Source organism: Rutilus rutilus (assembly GCF_951802725.1).
Source record: "Rutilus rutilus genome assembly, chromosome: 21".
NCBI lineage: Eukaryota > Metazoa > Chordata > Actinopteri > Cypriniformes > Leuciscidae > Rutilus > Rutilus rutilus.
In genome coordinates this window covers 22,929,543-22,945,710 of record NC_140226.1, presented here as the reverse complement: position 1 = coordinate 22,945,710, position 16,168 = coordinate 22,929,543, and the positions used below count along the sequence as shown (strand labels likewise).

The window sequence follows — 16,168 nt, the reverse complement described above, 5'->3', positions numbered from 1 at the left end:
AAAAGGCTAAACGTTTTTGAAATTTTCAGTGCATGTCAGTGTGAGGTAAAAGAGCACAAGCTCTTGAAACTCCACAACTCTGTGTTTGGGAGCAGCAGCTCATTTGCATTTAAAGGAACCACAAAAACGGTGCGTTTTTGCTCACCCCCAAAAAGTGACAATTTTAACATGCTATATAAAAATATCTGTGGGGTATTTTGAGCTAAAACTTCACATACACACTCTGGGGACATCAAAGACTTATTTTACATCTTGTGAAAAGGGCATTATACAACCCTTTTAAAAAAGGTTCAATCATTTACTGATGTTCCTGAAGGAAACACAATGCATTAAGAGTCGAGGGGTTAAAACTTTTGAACAGGCTGAAGATGTTCAATTCCTTTTAATTTAGTACTGCACTTCGGAAGCAACAGAAAATACTTGCATGTTTTCCAGAAGACAAAATAAGAACAATTTACCTTGATCTTCAAATTCAAAAAGTTTTCACCCCCTGGCTCTTAATGCATTATGCTTCCTTCTGGAACATCAGTGAATGTTTTAACCTTTTTTAATAGTTGTCCCTCAATTGACCTCAGTGTGAAAAAATGGATTTCAAAATCATACAGTCGCCACTAGAAAGGGTTCAAATATGCTGGAAAACTGAGGAATTTTTGGGACCTGGAGAATTTTTCTGAAGAACATCAGGCAGTTAAACTGCTCAGGACAAACAAGGGACTCATAAACAACCATCACAAAACAAAAAAATAGTCATGGATAATGACACGCAGTAATAAGAATCAAGAGTACGTAAACTTTTTAAAACATTTTAAAAAATTCAGCCATTTTTTTTGTCTTGTGGACTATGTAAACATCTTTTATGTAAAATATCTTATTCAGGACAGAGTACTTAATAAAAAAATAACATGCATTTTGTATGATCCCTCTTATTTTGTCAAAATTATTCACATTTTCACAGATTTTGCAAGAGGTGTGTAAACTTTTGAGCAGCACTGTTATTTTTATTTTTTATTCAGAGTAAAATGTTATTGGCGTGTATTGTGTTTTATGTCCTGTATTGTTTTGATTCAGTTCTGTTCCCTTGCCTAACCAACATTATGCCCTATATCAGGACTTCCACCTGAACCGGGTCAGTGTGGAGGAGTCTCAAGGGTCAGAGGCCAGCCCAACAGGAGCTCGACCCAAAAAGAAAAATAAGAAGAGCTATGATCTCACTGCTGCTGACAGATTTTGGCAAAAACACAAAGGAAGGTAAATATCTACTGTTGATAAAAATCATGTATCCAAATTAAGGTAATGAGGTAATAAGGAATTAAGGTTCATTTAACGAATGTTTGAATTGTTTTTTCTTTCTTCAAGAATTTAGTATCTATTATAAATATAATTAATTCTGATTTGAAATCTATTAAACTGATGACTGTGTAATGTGTCTGATGGCTTGTGTCTGCTTTTGACTGTTGCTTTTCTACATTTTGCTAATAAGTTTCCAGAGACCTTATTCTGTCCTAGTTTTTAAATAAGTGATAGTTCACCCAAAAAGGAAATTTGACATCATTTAGGCCCACTCACCCTCATGTCATTCCAAACTTGTATGACTTGTATTATTATTATTATTATTTTTTATTTTTTTTTGTCCATACAATGGAAGTCAGTAGGCAACAAAACAGTTTGCTTACCAACATTCTTCAAAATATCTTGTGCTTCACAGAGAAAGAAAGTCATACAGGTTTGAAATGACAAGAGGGTAAATTAAGACAGAAGTTTCTTGGGTGAACTTATCCCTTTAAGGACATTTAATAAACCAACTGTACATGCAAACGCCTAAATGCTTGATAGGAAAGCATTCCTAGTTGTCTTAATTCACTCATCTGGTTTGTCAGATGTCACAGTGTTCATTAATATTTAAGAACGTTTGCTAATGTTTTAAATTTTTGCAAAATTGCATCATTTCGGAGTTTTGGAAACTGTTTTAGTGTCATTCCTGCTTTCAGGACTCTATCCAGCAGTTTATACAGATTTATTTACAACATCTTAATGACACTTATTTTTAGCCTCCTCTGCAGAAAAGCATTTAATTGATTTCTGTGCACCATTTCAGTCCATTCCCTGAGGTTGCAGAAGCCGTGCAGGAGGAACTGGATACATATCGAGCCCAAGAGGATGAGGTTAAACGCCTCAAGAGCATCATGGTAGGTTGATAAGGCTGATGCTAAATTATATATGAAGGAATTGTTGCATGCTGGTTAACACGGATAAATGTGGTTTTCTTCAAAGGGCTTAGAAGGGGAGGATGATGGAGCCATTAGTATGTTGTCAGATAACACTGCCAAACTTACCTCAGCCGTCAGGTAAGTTCCTTGTAGGTCCTCAAGTAATCGTGTATTTTTGCATAAAGTACCAGTATGATGTATTGAACGTTAATTATTAACGTGCATATAAATTTGTAGGATTTTTTAAATGCCGGAAATATAATTGAAAATAATTATATAAATAATATTAATATAAATATAAATTACAAGCATACTATACAAATAATATTTATATAAATTATAATATATTTTGCTTATGATTTAAAATCTGCTAAGGGGTCATTAAATGTAACAAATCATGTGAAATTATTTTATTAAACTTTTATAATTACCTTAATCTTTTAAACAACTGAAAAGGTAGTGATCAAACTACATTTAATAGAAAAATCACCTGTCAAGTTTATAATATATATTACACAGCATATGAGGGTCAAAATGGACGTCTATAGGGACTCATCTCAAGATCGCTTATTTAAAGTTCATCTATTGCCAAAATTAAGGGGAAATAAATTCAGTCACGAATAGAAAATTATTGAAAATATTAAAATCAGGAATGTCAGAATGAAAATCAGAATGCGTAGTTCGTGGATAAAAAATGTCTGTCAAATCCAACGCACTGAACAATGTCAAGTTTTTCACTCAGTTCCCTGATCATTCTGATTAAATTTTAACAAGTGAAGAATACATTTATACTCATGTGCTTTATGTATTATGCACGTTATCGTCTCTAACAGACAGCATGTTGAAGCGTGTTCTCCCTCTTCTCGGAAAGCAATGATGCATTCAAAACTTCTGGTAGTGTGAGTTTTCCAAGAAACGCGTGTACTCGCTGGACCTTTGCTTCTCGTAAATAATACTGTGTATTTTGCACGTTATTTTATGACATACATCGAAGTCGTGATATTCAAATGATTTGGGTTTGGAAACAGATGGATAACATTTTAGTTAACATATTTAAATATATTTCAGTTTTTATTCAATTATGCAAATGAAATATATCATTATATAATCTAATTACATCCAGTACTTGAGAGATATTATACATATGTATTAGTCATTGCACTCACAAAGGGCCTACCGTTGAACCCCTGCCTGACCCTACGCGTATAGAGTAGGATAACAGCGTGCTCTTCTCTCTCTAAACAGTTCTCTTCCTGAGCTCCTGGAAAAGAAGAGACTGATTGACCTCCACACCAATGTTGCCACAGCAGTTTTGGACCACATCAAGGTCAGTGCTCAATGAGAAAAATGTTTTTCATCTCTTAGGTTACATTTTCTCAGCACATTATATTATTTCTGCGAGGTAGAGTTGCATATTTTTCTTCTAAATTTGCCTGTCTGTCTTTAGAGCCGTAAGCTTGATGTGTACTTCGAGTACGAAGAGAAGCTTATGAGCAAATCCACGCTCGATAAATCCCTGCTGGACATTATCAGTGATCCTGATGGTGAGTCTTCCTTGTGTTAAACATTCAAGGCTAATAGTCTCATCGGTTCCATCTCAGATCTGTGATAATGAACCTTAAGCCCTATTTGGACAGGATTAGTTTCATACAGGGAGGTGGGGTGGTGAAAGATTTACCAAAGCTTGTCTGTGATTTTAATCTTGTCCGAATTGGCCATTTCAGTAATATTTCAGACCTTTTCTGCTCTGCGTATTCTCATGCTAGCATTAGGGCTGCACAATTAAACAAAATAAAAACTGAAATACCAATATGACTTATCCAATCGCAAAGGCTGTGATGTATATATGAATGTATGAATAAATATATGCGTTGGGTGTTTCAGAGTGAAGTGCAGCACTGTGCTCTTTCACAATTGAGCAGCTCATGATCTTGTGTTTTTAGTTTCTCAGAGCGACTTGGTTGGCAGTAAATGCTGCTCCACATGAACTCCTCTCTGAGGTTGGGTCACTTATTAACATGCATTTGGGAAGGCAACATGCATCTTCCCTAACTTATAATGAGCGGTTCTAAAGCCGCTGTTGTCAACAAGAGAAGCTTTAAAGGTTCCCATCTTAAATATAATAATATTATTATTATTATTATATATATTTTTTGATAATAGTAATTTTGGTCCCACTTTATATTAGGCGGTGTAGTAACATTTAAATTAATCATTTGTTACAATACACTTATTGTGTACATGCATGTTTTTACATTGTACATTGCATATAATTACGTCCGAAATTAATTTCTATATATATATATCTATAATTACACTGTTGACCCTTCCCTTACCCTTAAACCTACCCATACTACCAAACCTGTCCCGTTTTTTACCCGTATCCCACCTCAATAGGAGCAAAAGTGTTTTGCAAAACAACATGGACACAATAAGTACATTGTACTTATGGTTTTTATATAAGTAGATTGTAGTTAAAGATACTTAATATAAAGTGTGACCATCATTTTTATCAGATTTTTCCCCATATCATGCAGCCCTACATTAAAGTGTATTTTAGTTATATACAATTCCCTGTAGAAATGCCCACAGGTAAAAACAATCCCATGTGAACTGTCACACAAATATATAACCTGGCAGTACTCTAATATCTGATTGGAAGAGCCCTGCCCAAAGCCATTGTAAAATATGCATATCGGTGACTGCACATTAATTGAATTTTATGCTACCAGCACAAGTTGCTACAAACCAATAATAATAGTGCTAGGTAATAGTAATAATATTGATGATGACAATAATAAGATCTTTGATTAATATGTGGCTTGGCAACCATGGCAAACTACACATTCTGCCTGACTAAACCCCATAATTGTGGTAAATTCTCTGTAACGCTTGGCCTCGAGTGGCTTATTGCTTTAATAAGCCTTGATTTGTCAGATGCTCTTTGAGCTTGACCGTAATCCAAATACCACTATATTCCTCAAAGCATGGCATACTGCCTTACTGTCATAAAATTTTGTTTTACCAAGAGCAGCCCCATCCTGAGAGATCAAACAAAACTAATTGAATGAGTAACTCATACCCCCTTCCCCTAATGAGAGCCTATCCCACCCCCTCATCCTCATCCAGTCATTTTTCCAGCTTAGCGGACTGAAATGCATCACATCCCTGGGGGGATGCGGCCCACTTTAAAGGCTCTCTGTGATGCTACCACAGGACGGGATTTGTTTTCTCTCCTGCCAGCATTGTGAGGTTTCAAGAGGACACTGTTTCTTAATCTCCACAGGGTCCTCTGTTGGTTCATGGGTTTTCTTATGAGTACACAGGAATGGCCACCTACTATAATGATAGTGATCAGTTTTTTTTTTTTTTTCAAGTGATACACAATGCTTTATTGTTCCAATGAGCGCAATGATTGTTTCAACAAACTCTACTAGTTCTTAAATTTAAAGTAACTGTATGCATTTGCATGATGACTGTATAAATGTTGTTCTTATTGGTAGCTGGAACAGCAGAGGATAAGATGAGGCTGTTTCTGATCTACTACATCACTTCCCAGCAGCCCCCATCTGAGGTAAGGCCCCACACCACCACGGTCATGATCAAGTAGTTATCATAATAAACTATATCCCATAAGAAACATCACAGATCATAGCAACCTTAAAGGAATAATCTGGGTTCAGTACAAGTTAAGTTTATTGACAGCATTTGCAGCATAATATTAACAAAAGCGAATTGTGTGGCTTATTTTTTTATGGAAGCACTGACATAACATTTTCTATTAAAAGGTGTGTATTAAGCAAGCAGTGAAGTTGTCCTTGTCATTTTATGCGTAATGTTGTCATGACAACAAAAGTGTAAAATTGGATATAACTTTAAGCAATTTGGTCACAATAAAATCATGTATGCATATTGTTTACATCTTGTGGCTGTACTATTGAAACAATAGGTTTTGTAATATTTATGGGTTGGTACCTTTCATTTCCTTTGTGCATCACTGTTACCCAGATTTTTGCTTCTTTCTGTCCCCCTTTTTTTTTTCTTCTTTTATTTTAAGAAAATGCAGGACAAGTGGAAATTATTTTTGATGTTAAAAGAGCTTAACTTGTACTGAACCCAGGATACTCCTTTAAGAGTACTAGATAAATAATCCTAAACCGTAGGTTCGAGGATGACTGTGGTGGGCTACCCTGATGTGCACTTTCGGTAACACTAGTTTATTATAATCAGTGGCAAATGCATGGATTTCATTGTTTGGGGACACATGGAGCCAAAAACATTCTGTCCATTTCCTATGAAGCTCAGCCCAGGTTCTTAAACCGTACTTTCAGAGTCTGTCTTCAAAAGCCTTGTTGTTCTTTGGGACACATGCAGCGCAGATTTGAGGAACACTGACACCCTTTGATGCCACAGCCAAGTGTTATTACTCTTGTACCTTGATAAAGCAGGATTGTTTAGCTAATGGCAAGATCTCTTCTGTGGGATGTTTCTTAAACGGCCATACAAATGAACGTTTTGAGTTCTTGTGTACACTTCCGATGCGAGAGGACGGAACCGTGGGACCAAGCTGGGATGGACGATGTCCAAGTGACCACATTTCAACCCTGGAGAAAGCACACTGACCTGTGCTGACTGTCACTCTCTATTATGTTTATCAATGCAGGCTGTAAAAGCTTTGACTTTCCAAAAACGGAATGGTGTGCTTAGAGTTTGAAATATTTTTCCATGTCTTTTGGTATCATTTCTTTCATCTGTGTCCTTGTGAACCAGCGTGGGTTATTGTTGGCTGAGTATTTGCTTAAACTTCAAAAACAGCCATTTTGGTGTTTGTTTTCTGAGGCTGTAATTAGGTTGTCTGACATGAAAATGGCCCTCTCACTCATGTGGTATGTCTCTAACAGGAATGAGATTTTCTCCTCACCCTGATGGATGCTTATGGCTTTTGAGCTATATGTCATCCTTCATTCTATAAAAACAGCTCCTCTTGAATGGTGGATTTTTGTTTTCATCTTTGAGAGTCGAGTGTTGAATAAAGACATTTGGTTCTTTTTAGGCTGATCTAGAACAGTACAAGAAAGCCATGGTTGATGCAAGCTGCGACCTATCCTCACTTAACTACATAAAGCAGTGGAAGTAAGTTCTGGCCATTGTCAACAAACACACCATAACACGCTGTCACATTTGCCTAGTTACTACATTAAATTCAGCAGAAAGATGAGAACAGTAGTGTTGCAAACTGATATTACCTATTTTCCAGAGCTTTCACCAAGATGGCTGCGACGCCGGCCAATTATGGGAGCACTGGAGTGAAACCAATGGGGTATGAGGCTACACCAAATTTAATTCTCAAAATGTGAATCCTTTTGTTGATGTCTTTTTAATGGAGTGGCCTGTCTTTTTTCAGACTGTTCTCAAGGGTGATGAACACTGGCTCCCAATTTGTGATGGAGGGGGTGAAAAATCTGGTCCTGAAACAACATGTGAGTATTATTACCACTTACACTTAAGGAAAAAAAGAATTAACAAGCCATCCATTTCTGCATTGACTACCATGAGCTAAATTTAACGATTTACACCTCAAATTGTGCCTCTTATTGAGGATGTGTGTGTTATTACCAGGGTAGAGAGTTCCTCAGAGACAGGGGCTCGAGTGTAAAAAAGGGGCATCTCCTAGAAAGGCATCTCTATCTTTCACTATAAATCTTATATGATCATTTCATAAATACAGGCCATGTCACGTCACGATTTTGCACGTTTTAATAGCCTAACAGCCTACGTTTCACATAATAGGGTAGTTATGATAGTTTCATCAAATGGTAAATCAATATGCAGTACATAAATAAGAGTAAATTGAACTACTTACCATTAATGCAACTTCTGGTGCTGCATAGTTTTCAGAGTACTTTGGAGTCATTTCACATCTGATTTTTAAGTGACTGATTCAATTGTAAAATGAGACAACAATCAGATCCAAATCGCTCCACAAATGCACATTCTTCTGTCCATTTGGACTATTTTAACCACTGTCTGGTTTCAGTTTTTAACGAAGGTGAATGGAAAAGAATACAGCTTTTAATCAATTTATGACGAATAAGACTGGGAAATTGCCAGTCCACTTCAAATTGTCTAATGAAATTTTAGCTTGTTGTGCCACATCATATTTGGTTGGGGTATTATACATGACACACCGGCATCGATAAATTATGTAATATTTTTAAATATTTAAATTAGTTTAATTGAATCAACTCCCTGAGAGAGCCATATATGGTCCGCGGTTCTCGGTCGCTTTTGTAATTAGACTTTCTAGTCACAGTAATGAATGTGCTACTACTACTAACATGTATTTTACCTTGTATTTTATTTTTTACTGTGAGCAGAATAATTACAACAAATAGAAATTTGAATGAATAGTTTATAGAATGAATGAAATGAATAGTGGTAGAATAGTGGCAAGTGGTGTCAGAATGCCACTTTGTCTGTCAAGTCTGAAGCAAGACGCAAACCCATAGCGACACATTATGGCAACGACATCTCGGACCTTCTTGACAACTGATACGTAAAACTAAACAGGAATTTTCCGACTTTTGACAGATTTGTAACTGTTTTGTACACGTTGCCATATTGATTATATTTCAAGTGCATTTTGATTTATTGACCTCAATATTTTTGTTGATAATGATTGAGAGAGGCACTTTTCCTTCAGAACAACTGATTTTGTGGTATTTGTGGCTCTTGTATGATCAATTGCTAAGCAAACATGGCTTGTTTTTTGGGAGGGGTTATTTTGATTGTTTGATTTATTTTATTTTTCTCTCTCATATAGAACTTGCCAGTTACTCGCATCTTGGACAATTTGATGGAAATGAAGTCAAACCCGGTGAGCGCTCTTGTCTATTTCTCCCTTTCCTTACATCGTTTTAACTTCTCCCTCATAAGCACAAATATTTAACATGTTTTGCTGCTTATGTTTGCTGCCTATATTAGTATGAAACTCTTGTAGTAATTAATATCTTCCCGATTGTTAGCTAAAAGTCTAAATCCCAAAATCTTTAAAGACCACTGTGTCCAGTGTACTCTTGTTATTGTGCATCACCAAGGCTGTCTGCTTTACCTCCTACTGTGATTGAATGCATATTACACTGCAGCGCTATGGGACACTGAATTTGTTCTGAACGGGGCACTGAAGAGGCTCTTTGAGTGTGCCGAGACTTCAATCCAGGCAATCTGAGCTGCACGGTTAATGCGAATGTCTCAGCCAGGGGAACACCTGCGGAGAGAGAGAGAGAGGGAGAGGGTTTCTAGTGAGCAAACCCGAAGCATGATATATTACGTTTCTAGGGCTAAGGGATTTGGAAGCAGTCCATTTGGGCTTTTCACCTTTGTGAGGCGAAACAGAGGTGCAAACCCCTCAGGTGCGCAGCACTAGGGGGCGTCTGTACAGAAGCCGAAGCTATTTCAGCAATAATTGGATTGTGTTCTGCTAAGGTTTAAGGATCTCATTGTCTGCATATAAAGCATCAGTTATTTGAACACACTGGTGGTTTTCAAGTTATTGTTGGATCACCTTAAAGGAAAAATCTGCTTTGAAAATTTCTCCTGATGCTTTGAAATCAACTAGCTGCCGGCACAGTGTGGGGGGAATGATTAATGCTGATTTTTTTTTTATTATTTTTTTTATAAATGTGGAATTACCACAAAGGATATGATGTGGCAAATCTTTGACAGCGCCCTCATAATAGGACTCTTCTCTATTTAGACATCTTGAATTCTCCCTAAGCACACTTCCAAGAACTATCCCGATGTGTTTTAAATATAAAACGCTGTAATTGAGACAGCTAGCTAACATATAAGCTCTTGCAATCATTCACTTGTGTAACAGTGGCCTTTTAGATTCCCCTTCTCGTACCTTGACATAAAGACCTTTTTTCCGTCTGAAACACCCTCAGGGTCCCTCTGATCTTCTCGGTCTTAAAAGCTTGGGTGGACAGATTGCCGTATCCCGTTACCGACTGGAAATGCTTCCCCTTCACTGCCCATAAACCTGAATTGAACATAACCGTATTATCATTTTCTCAGCTACTGGAATTTCAGTGCTCTGCACAATACGCCTGTTGTTGGGGACACTGGGCAGCTGAGTGCTTCAGAATCTCCTGCCTCCTCCACTCGTCAGATAGTCCTTGCAGATGGGCCTGTGCGACCAGGTTGCAATAGTGTGTTCGGCTCTCACTATTAATACTGAGCTTTGCTACCCAGTGAGGGTAAACCGATAGCAGAAAAATCTAGAGCATTTTAGCATTTGGATGTGGAGTGGGGCTCTTCTTTCAGTGAGTTGACGGCAAAGCATTTCTTCCCAGAATTAAGTATGCACCAGAGCGGCAGGCCTGCCAGGCCGGGCTGACTGAGGTCCCGTGGGGGAAGAGACAGGCTTGGCCCATCCGATACAGAGGATGAGGAAGTAGGAGGCCATTGGCCCCTGCCTCAGAGACAGTTCTCCTCAATTTGTGTCAGGACTCTTCAAAGCAGAGAGATGATAATCTTGCTTTTTAAATCAAACTGGAGGACATTTTACTGTTTGAGGCTTCTGGTTCTCAGACGAATGGTTGCTGGGAAGCATTAGATCTTGATAAGCATTTAATATAGATAGATGAGGTGGTTTTTAGGGTGGTGATGAGGGGAGGGTGCGCTGAGTGTTATTTCATCCTTAATTTGCTTACGTGCTCTGTAATCCCTAATGTTATGTGTTGTGATTTTTGTAGGAGACGGATGACTACAGATACTTTGATCCCAAGATGCTTCGCGGAAGCGAGAGGTAGGACGCTGAAGACGAAGACTAGGCTCCTTATATTTTCAAATGATACATCCCTGTGTTTAACTTGGTCCCACTGTATTTAAATATTATGTTAAAGGCATTTGATCCATGGAGGAATTCTAAATCGCTTGTGTCTTTATTGCATATACATAAGGCAGTATTGAAGTTAGGTAAATAACGGATCTGCACATCCTTGCCAGAGCTGGAACTTTCCACTGAAAATATTTAGAATATAAGAAGATCTGTAGTTTTTTCCCCCACAACGATCGGCTATTTTCACTCTCTGCCTGTGATGATGAATTAATCCTAACTGTTTAACTCCCTCAGCTCCATTCCAAGGAACAAGAACCCTTTTCAAGAGGTGAGTATAAAAGGCAAAAGCATTTTGCACCATGAGGATGTTGATACGGTATCTTCACAGTTTGGCGCCCATGTGCTGTAACCTGGCTGGGTTAATGTTAGTCACAGATAGCCTTCTGTTCCTAGTGGAGATTAGGCCCTGCTGATGACAAAGTGAGTTGGAAGCCCAGAGTGTCTGAGCTCACGTCTGTAGGAGGGCCAATTGAAATATTACAGGGTTTTATTTAATACAAAGCGTTTGTACAGTTTGCGTTGAAATTCACACATGATTAAACTTGAACAACTGGTGACAACTGAAATTTTCATTTCACAGGCCATCGTCTTTGTCGTCGGTGGAGGCAATTACATAGAGTATCAGAATCTTGTTGACTACACAAAGGTATGACTGTGCCCATTTTCAAATGTAAAATGTGCTACGAGAACTTGCTTATGAAGACGAGTGTAATGATTTTCTTCTCTTCAGGCCAAGCAAGGGAAGCGGGTTCTTTATGGCTGTAGTGAGCTTTTCAATGCTGCCCAGTTCATTAAACAGGTATGATCACTTCCCCTACAGCATAAACTGATAGGAAATGCATGTTATAAAAAACAGGACATTTACATGCAACATTCAAGATGTGTCACCCGATTTGCGTCACACTTAAGTTGAAAGTACAAATTCATCAAAATACATTTTCACGTACAAGGACAGAATTCCGTGAAAAATCAACTGCTCCGCGATCCATTGCTCTAAAATCCAACCGATTATCCCAGAGTTGGAGAGAACAACACTGCTTTGAGTGTCTTGGAATGCTTTTTGCTGCTTGAAGCAAATCTACGTTGTACTTTGTCTTAACAAAGTTGACACCAAGTCATAACGTGCCTTTCCCTCTGTAAATATTTTTTAAACATTTTGCCCAGTTTTTTTTCCACATCAATTTCTTGTTAATATACTTTTACCGCTTTGCTCTGAGTGAAAATAAGGGGAGGGTTTCGCTTTTCCCAATTCTTCCTGTAGTCGTGAACTTATATGACACTGACTGTATGCTGAAAAATTATTCAGTAGTTTTCATTATTCAATCCTAGTTTTGTTTAAGTGTTAATGTGATTTTGTGGTATCAGAGCTTTTAAGACTAAACCCATTCATTTCTCCACAGCTCTCCCAGCTTGGTCAGAAATAGGAGGAGCGTAGAAGTCTAGTTATCCACCCTTCTAGAAACGAATCAAGATCTCTTCAGTTGTACTTCATTAAAACCTCTCTAACTTCAGAAGCACTCATATTCCATGTACTTTATACTGTTTTCCTATACTATTTAATTCAATACTAAAGGTAACCAACAATAAAGTTTAACCATCTCATGCACCAAATGCGCTTTGTTTTCTTTGTTTGAATCCACTTTGGGTCATCAAAAGGAGATGTAGATATCCTCATTACGGGCTTATTGACATCGGGTGAGTTCAAGAGCTGAGGCAAATGCCTTAAGTGGTCTGGTGACTGACAAGAACTGTCCCAAAAACCTCAGTCTCTAAAGTCTTTAACAAGATTACACCTAGGAGATTACACCTAGTCTTGATCAACATAGGTCCTCTGTTTCAGTTCAAATGTGCGCTCAAGTGTAGATCCAGGGCATTTGGTCTAGTCCGGGTGGCCTGTGTGTGTCTGCTGAACTTCCACCAATGAAGAGAGAAATACTGTGCACCATAGCAAACGTCACCCTGAGATGAGTCCAACCTAATGGTTTTCATGGAAGATGGACATCCACAGTGTTCTTCCCTCAAATGTCTCAGTCTACAGAGTGTCGAATGGAGGAGAAACCGCTATTGGTGTCTATTTGGTAATACTAGGTAATTGTCTAATTGTTTTGTATACTCTGTACCTGAATATGGTTTGTTTCTTCTTGAGCTTCACTACATTCAAATGTCTTGTGAGAATAAACAATAGGTGAATTTAATTTTTTTTTTTCTTTGATAGGATGGCTCTCTTGGATTGGAAATGGGGTTGTAATATTACTTTTAACTAAGCAAAGAAAGTCTCTCAAACCACAGGATATCTTAACTCTAAACCTTGCCATTTCTGACGCCAGCATTGCTATTTTTGGATATTCTCGAGGAATCCTTGAAGTTTTTGATGTGTTCAGAGATGAAGGCTATCTTATAAAGACATTTTGGACTTGCAAGGTAAGGGGTTGATTCTCACCCTCATGCCACTTAAAACTTGTATGACTTTCTTTATTCAGTGGAACATAGAAGATATTTTGAAAAAAGCCTGTGAAAGTTAAAGGGGTCCACTGTTGTCTTGAACCACACTGGCTATCATCGTATGGACAAAAACATTCTTCAAAATATCTTATGTTCTACAGAGAGAAAATTTTGAGAGATTTTATTTGAGATCCTCCTGATGAATTCAGGTACAAAGTTCAAATGATCAAGTGCCTTTCAGCATGATTCCCTTCAGTTCACGTCACTGAATGCTCTTAGAGGACATCACACAACATCTGGTGTGAGAGCTGCAGTCTGGCAGGTGGTGTTATGAGGCAGGAGGGGCTGAAGAGAGGAATCATTTGTAGTTGTTCCAAGTACACAGGCATGTGTCCCTTTATCCCCTAATCTAGCTGGCTTGTTCCCCAGGGCCTGGTTAGTGGGTGATGAGACAAGTAAGAGCGATTACTGCCTCAGAATGCCAGACCTGCTTGCAATGTATAAGATATTGTGTCTTGGCCAGGTGGATGGATTCCTAATCCTGCTCTTCGGACTCATCAGCATCAACACACTGACAGCCATCAGTGTCATCCGCTACATCAAAGGTTGCCACCCTCAGCATGGTATGCTCTATCTTGGCCAAACCTACTGGGTTATTATACCTTTGTATGGCTGCTATCCAGTATTTAGTCCAGGTGCTCAAGCAGTTGAGTCCTTGAAAGCTGTTCTGCAATTACTTTACAAAATCTGTGCTAAATCGATTTGCCGAATCGGTTATTTCACATTCTCATAGTATTATTGACTATTAGGCTACAAATAGCTGCATACATTACTCTTAGAGAGGTTAGGAAAGGAAGTGGTCTCACATAAGTAAAAATTCTGGTTTTAAACTGATGTTCAGGAGTTGCAAGTGGGTGCTAGGGGGGTCTGTGAAGAAATAAATTAGGGGGAAAATGTAGTTTTCGAATATATAAATTAAAAACATTAACCCAAATTTTAAAATGCCATTTATATTCAAGACATTTATAAATAATAATGTTTAGCAAATTTGAGGGTGTTAGTTTAATTCTGCTTTCTAAAGACTGGCCATTTTAATAAATTATTATAATAATAAAAATCTAATAAAATAAAAATGTAACTTTTATTATAAATTATCAGAATAAATGTTATTATTTTTACAAAGGAATCATCCTGTTTGGGAGACAAAATGATCTACTGTAGGACACAGTGAATACCAGCAAGTCCTGTTTGTTTCGTCTTTTATTAAACAATAAGTGGTTGAACCTAAAAACTTCTGAACTTGAATCTTTGATAAATCTAGGACTGTTATTTTTCCATTTGCAGAAGCGATTTATCCTTGGCTGCACAAATGCTAGATAAATCAGCACGATTACGCTGAGGGCTGTGCTGACGTGAGTGTTTCTGCCATGTTCTTCAGCTCATCAGGTCAACAAGTGTAATATCTGCTTGGTCATAACTGCGGTCTGGCTGTTCTCTCTGTTCTGGGCTGGAGCTCCGCTGCTGGGCTGGGGCAGTTACAGAGGTAGGACTGTAACAAGGATGTTTATACCATCTTAAAAATTTGAAATTGAGATTTCTTTGAATTTCATTTCATCTGCAGCTCGCGGGTATGGGACATGTGAAATCGACTGGACACGAGCGCTGTACTCCGTTCCGTTCAAGCTCTACGTCATCAGCATTTTCTTCTTCAACTTCTTCGTGCCGCTGTTCATTATAGTTTTCACGTATGTGTCCATCATCCGCACGGTCAACTCCAGCCACAAGTTCAGTAGGGGAGATGTTAGCGAGAGGCAGAAAAAGATTGAACGCAGCATCACACGGGTAAAACAATTGGCCCGTAAATTTCACTTATCATCTAACAAATAACTATTGCCCTCAGCTTCATATTCAAGCATGTGTCGTACTGTGTTTCTCGCTCCAGGTTTCCCTCATTGTGTGTGCGGCCTTCCTGTTGGCCTGGTCCCCGTACGCAGTCATTTCCATGTGGTCTGCCTGGGGTTACCAAGTACCCCCACTCAACGGCATCCTGGCAAGCCTCTTTGCCAAGTCAGCAAGTTTCTACAATCCGTTTATCTACATTGGCATGAGCTCTAAGTTCCGGAAGGACTTGCAGGCTCTGTTTTACTGTCTCAGACCCACATCAGCGCACAGGCACACCCCTCCTGTGCCATTGGCCCGGCCTGGTGATGTGCAGCTTGATGTGGATGAGCCGGTAGAGATGGACCATAAGGCAAGTGAAAGCAGCCCAGAGGGGACGGCAGAGAGCCCTCCTGAAACAGAACGCCAGCGTAGCCCTTTAACAGAGACACATAGGAGTGTCAGTCCTCATGGATTAATGAGGAAACCCAGCGACTCTGGAAGACTTTAGCTGTTTTAATGTTAGTTTATGTGCTCTGAATGTTTATATAAGATGATGATGATAATATTATGATGATTAAGTACATTCACTTTATGTATTATCTTAATTTCACAACAAATACAAACAGATAAGGACACTCCAGGCTACTAGTGAGTAATTTGTACAAATGCGTCATGTTGAACGTGAGGTCATTGTGTGAATCCAATAAAATTGAGGTTAATGGGCCTATTTCGCTTC

At 38.4% G+C, this 16,168-nt stretch overlaps 2 protein-coding genes across 3 annotated transcripts in view; both read left to right on the top strand.

Moving 5' to 3' along the window:
* scfd1 (sec1 family domain containing 1) overlaps positions 1 to 12,958 on the top strand; it is an 18,910-nt gene extending 5,952 nt beyond the window's left edge. For both annotated transcript variants that reach the window (XM_084392675.1, XM_084392674.1), the window contains 15 exons: positions 1,109 to 1,248; positions 2,096 to 2,186; positions 2,272 to 2,345; positions 3,453 to 3,534; positions 3,655 to 3,751; positions 5,711 to 5,781; positions 7,261 to 7,340; positions 7,465 to 7,527; positions 7,612 to 7,687; positions 9,031 to 9,084; positions 10,964 to 11,016; positions 11,344 to 11,377; positions 11,690 to 11,755; positions 11,840 to 11,908; positions 12,510 to 12,958. In XM_084392675.1, the coding sequence (XP_084248801.1) occupies positions 1,109 to 1,248; positions 2,096 to 2,186; positions 2,272 to 2,345; positions 3,453 to 3,534; positions 3,655 to 3,751; positions 5,711 to 5,781; positions 7,261 to 7,340; positions 7,465 to 7,527; positions 7,612 to 7,687; positions 9,031 to 9,084; positions 10,964 to 11,016; positions 11,344 to 11,377; positions 11,690 to 11,755; positions 11,840 to 11,908; positions 12,510 to 12,533 (1,074 nt within the window). In that variant the 3' untranslated portion in view covers positions 12,534 to 12,958. The remainder of the gene's footprint in view (positions 1 to 1,108; positions 1,249 to 2,095; positions 2,187 to 2,271; positions 2,346 to 3,452; positions 3,535 to 3,654; positions 3,752 to 5,710; positions 5,782 to 7,260; positions 7,341 to 7,464; positions 7,528 to 7,611; positions 7,688 to 9,030; positions 9,085 to 10,963; positions 11,017 to 11,343; positions 11,378 to 11,689; positions 11,756 to 11,839; positions 11,909 to 12,509) is intronic.
* On the top strand, positions 12,943 to 16,168 carry opn6b (opsin 6, group member b). The gene is made up of 6 exons (XM_084392676.1): positions 12,943 to 13,197; positions 13,325 to 13,530; positions 14,075 to 14,174; positions 14,990 to 15,094; positions 15,173 to 15,393; positions 15,494 to 16,168. Exons 1-6 carry the CDS (start codon positions 13,104 to 13,106, stop codon positions 15,938 to 15,940), a joined length of 1,173 nt encoding a protein of 390 aa, XP_084248802.1. The 5' UTR covers positions 12,943 to 13,103; the 3' UTR covers positions 15,941 to 16,168.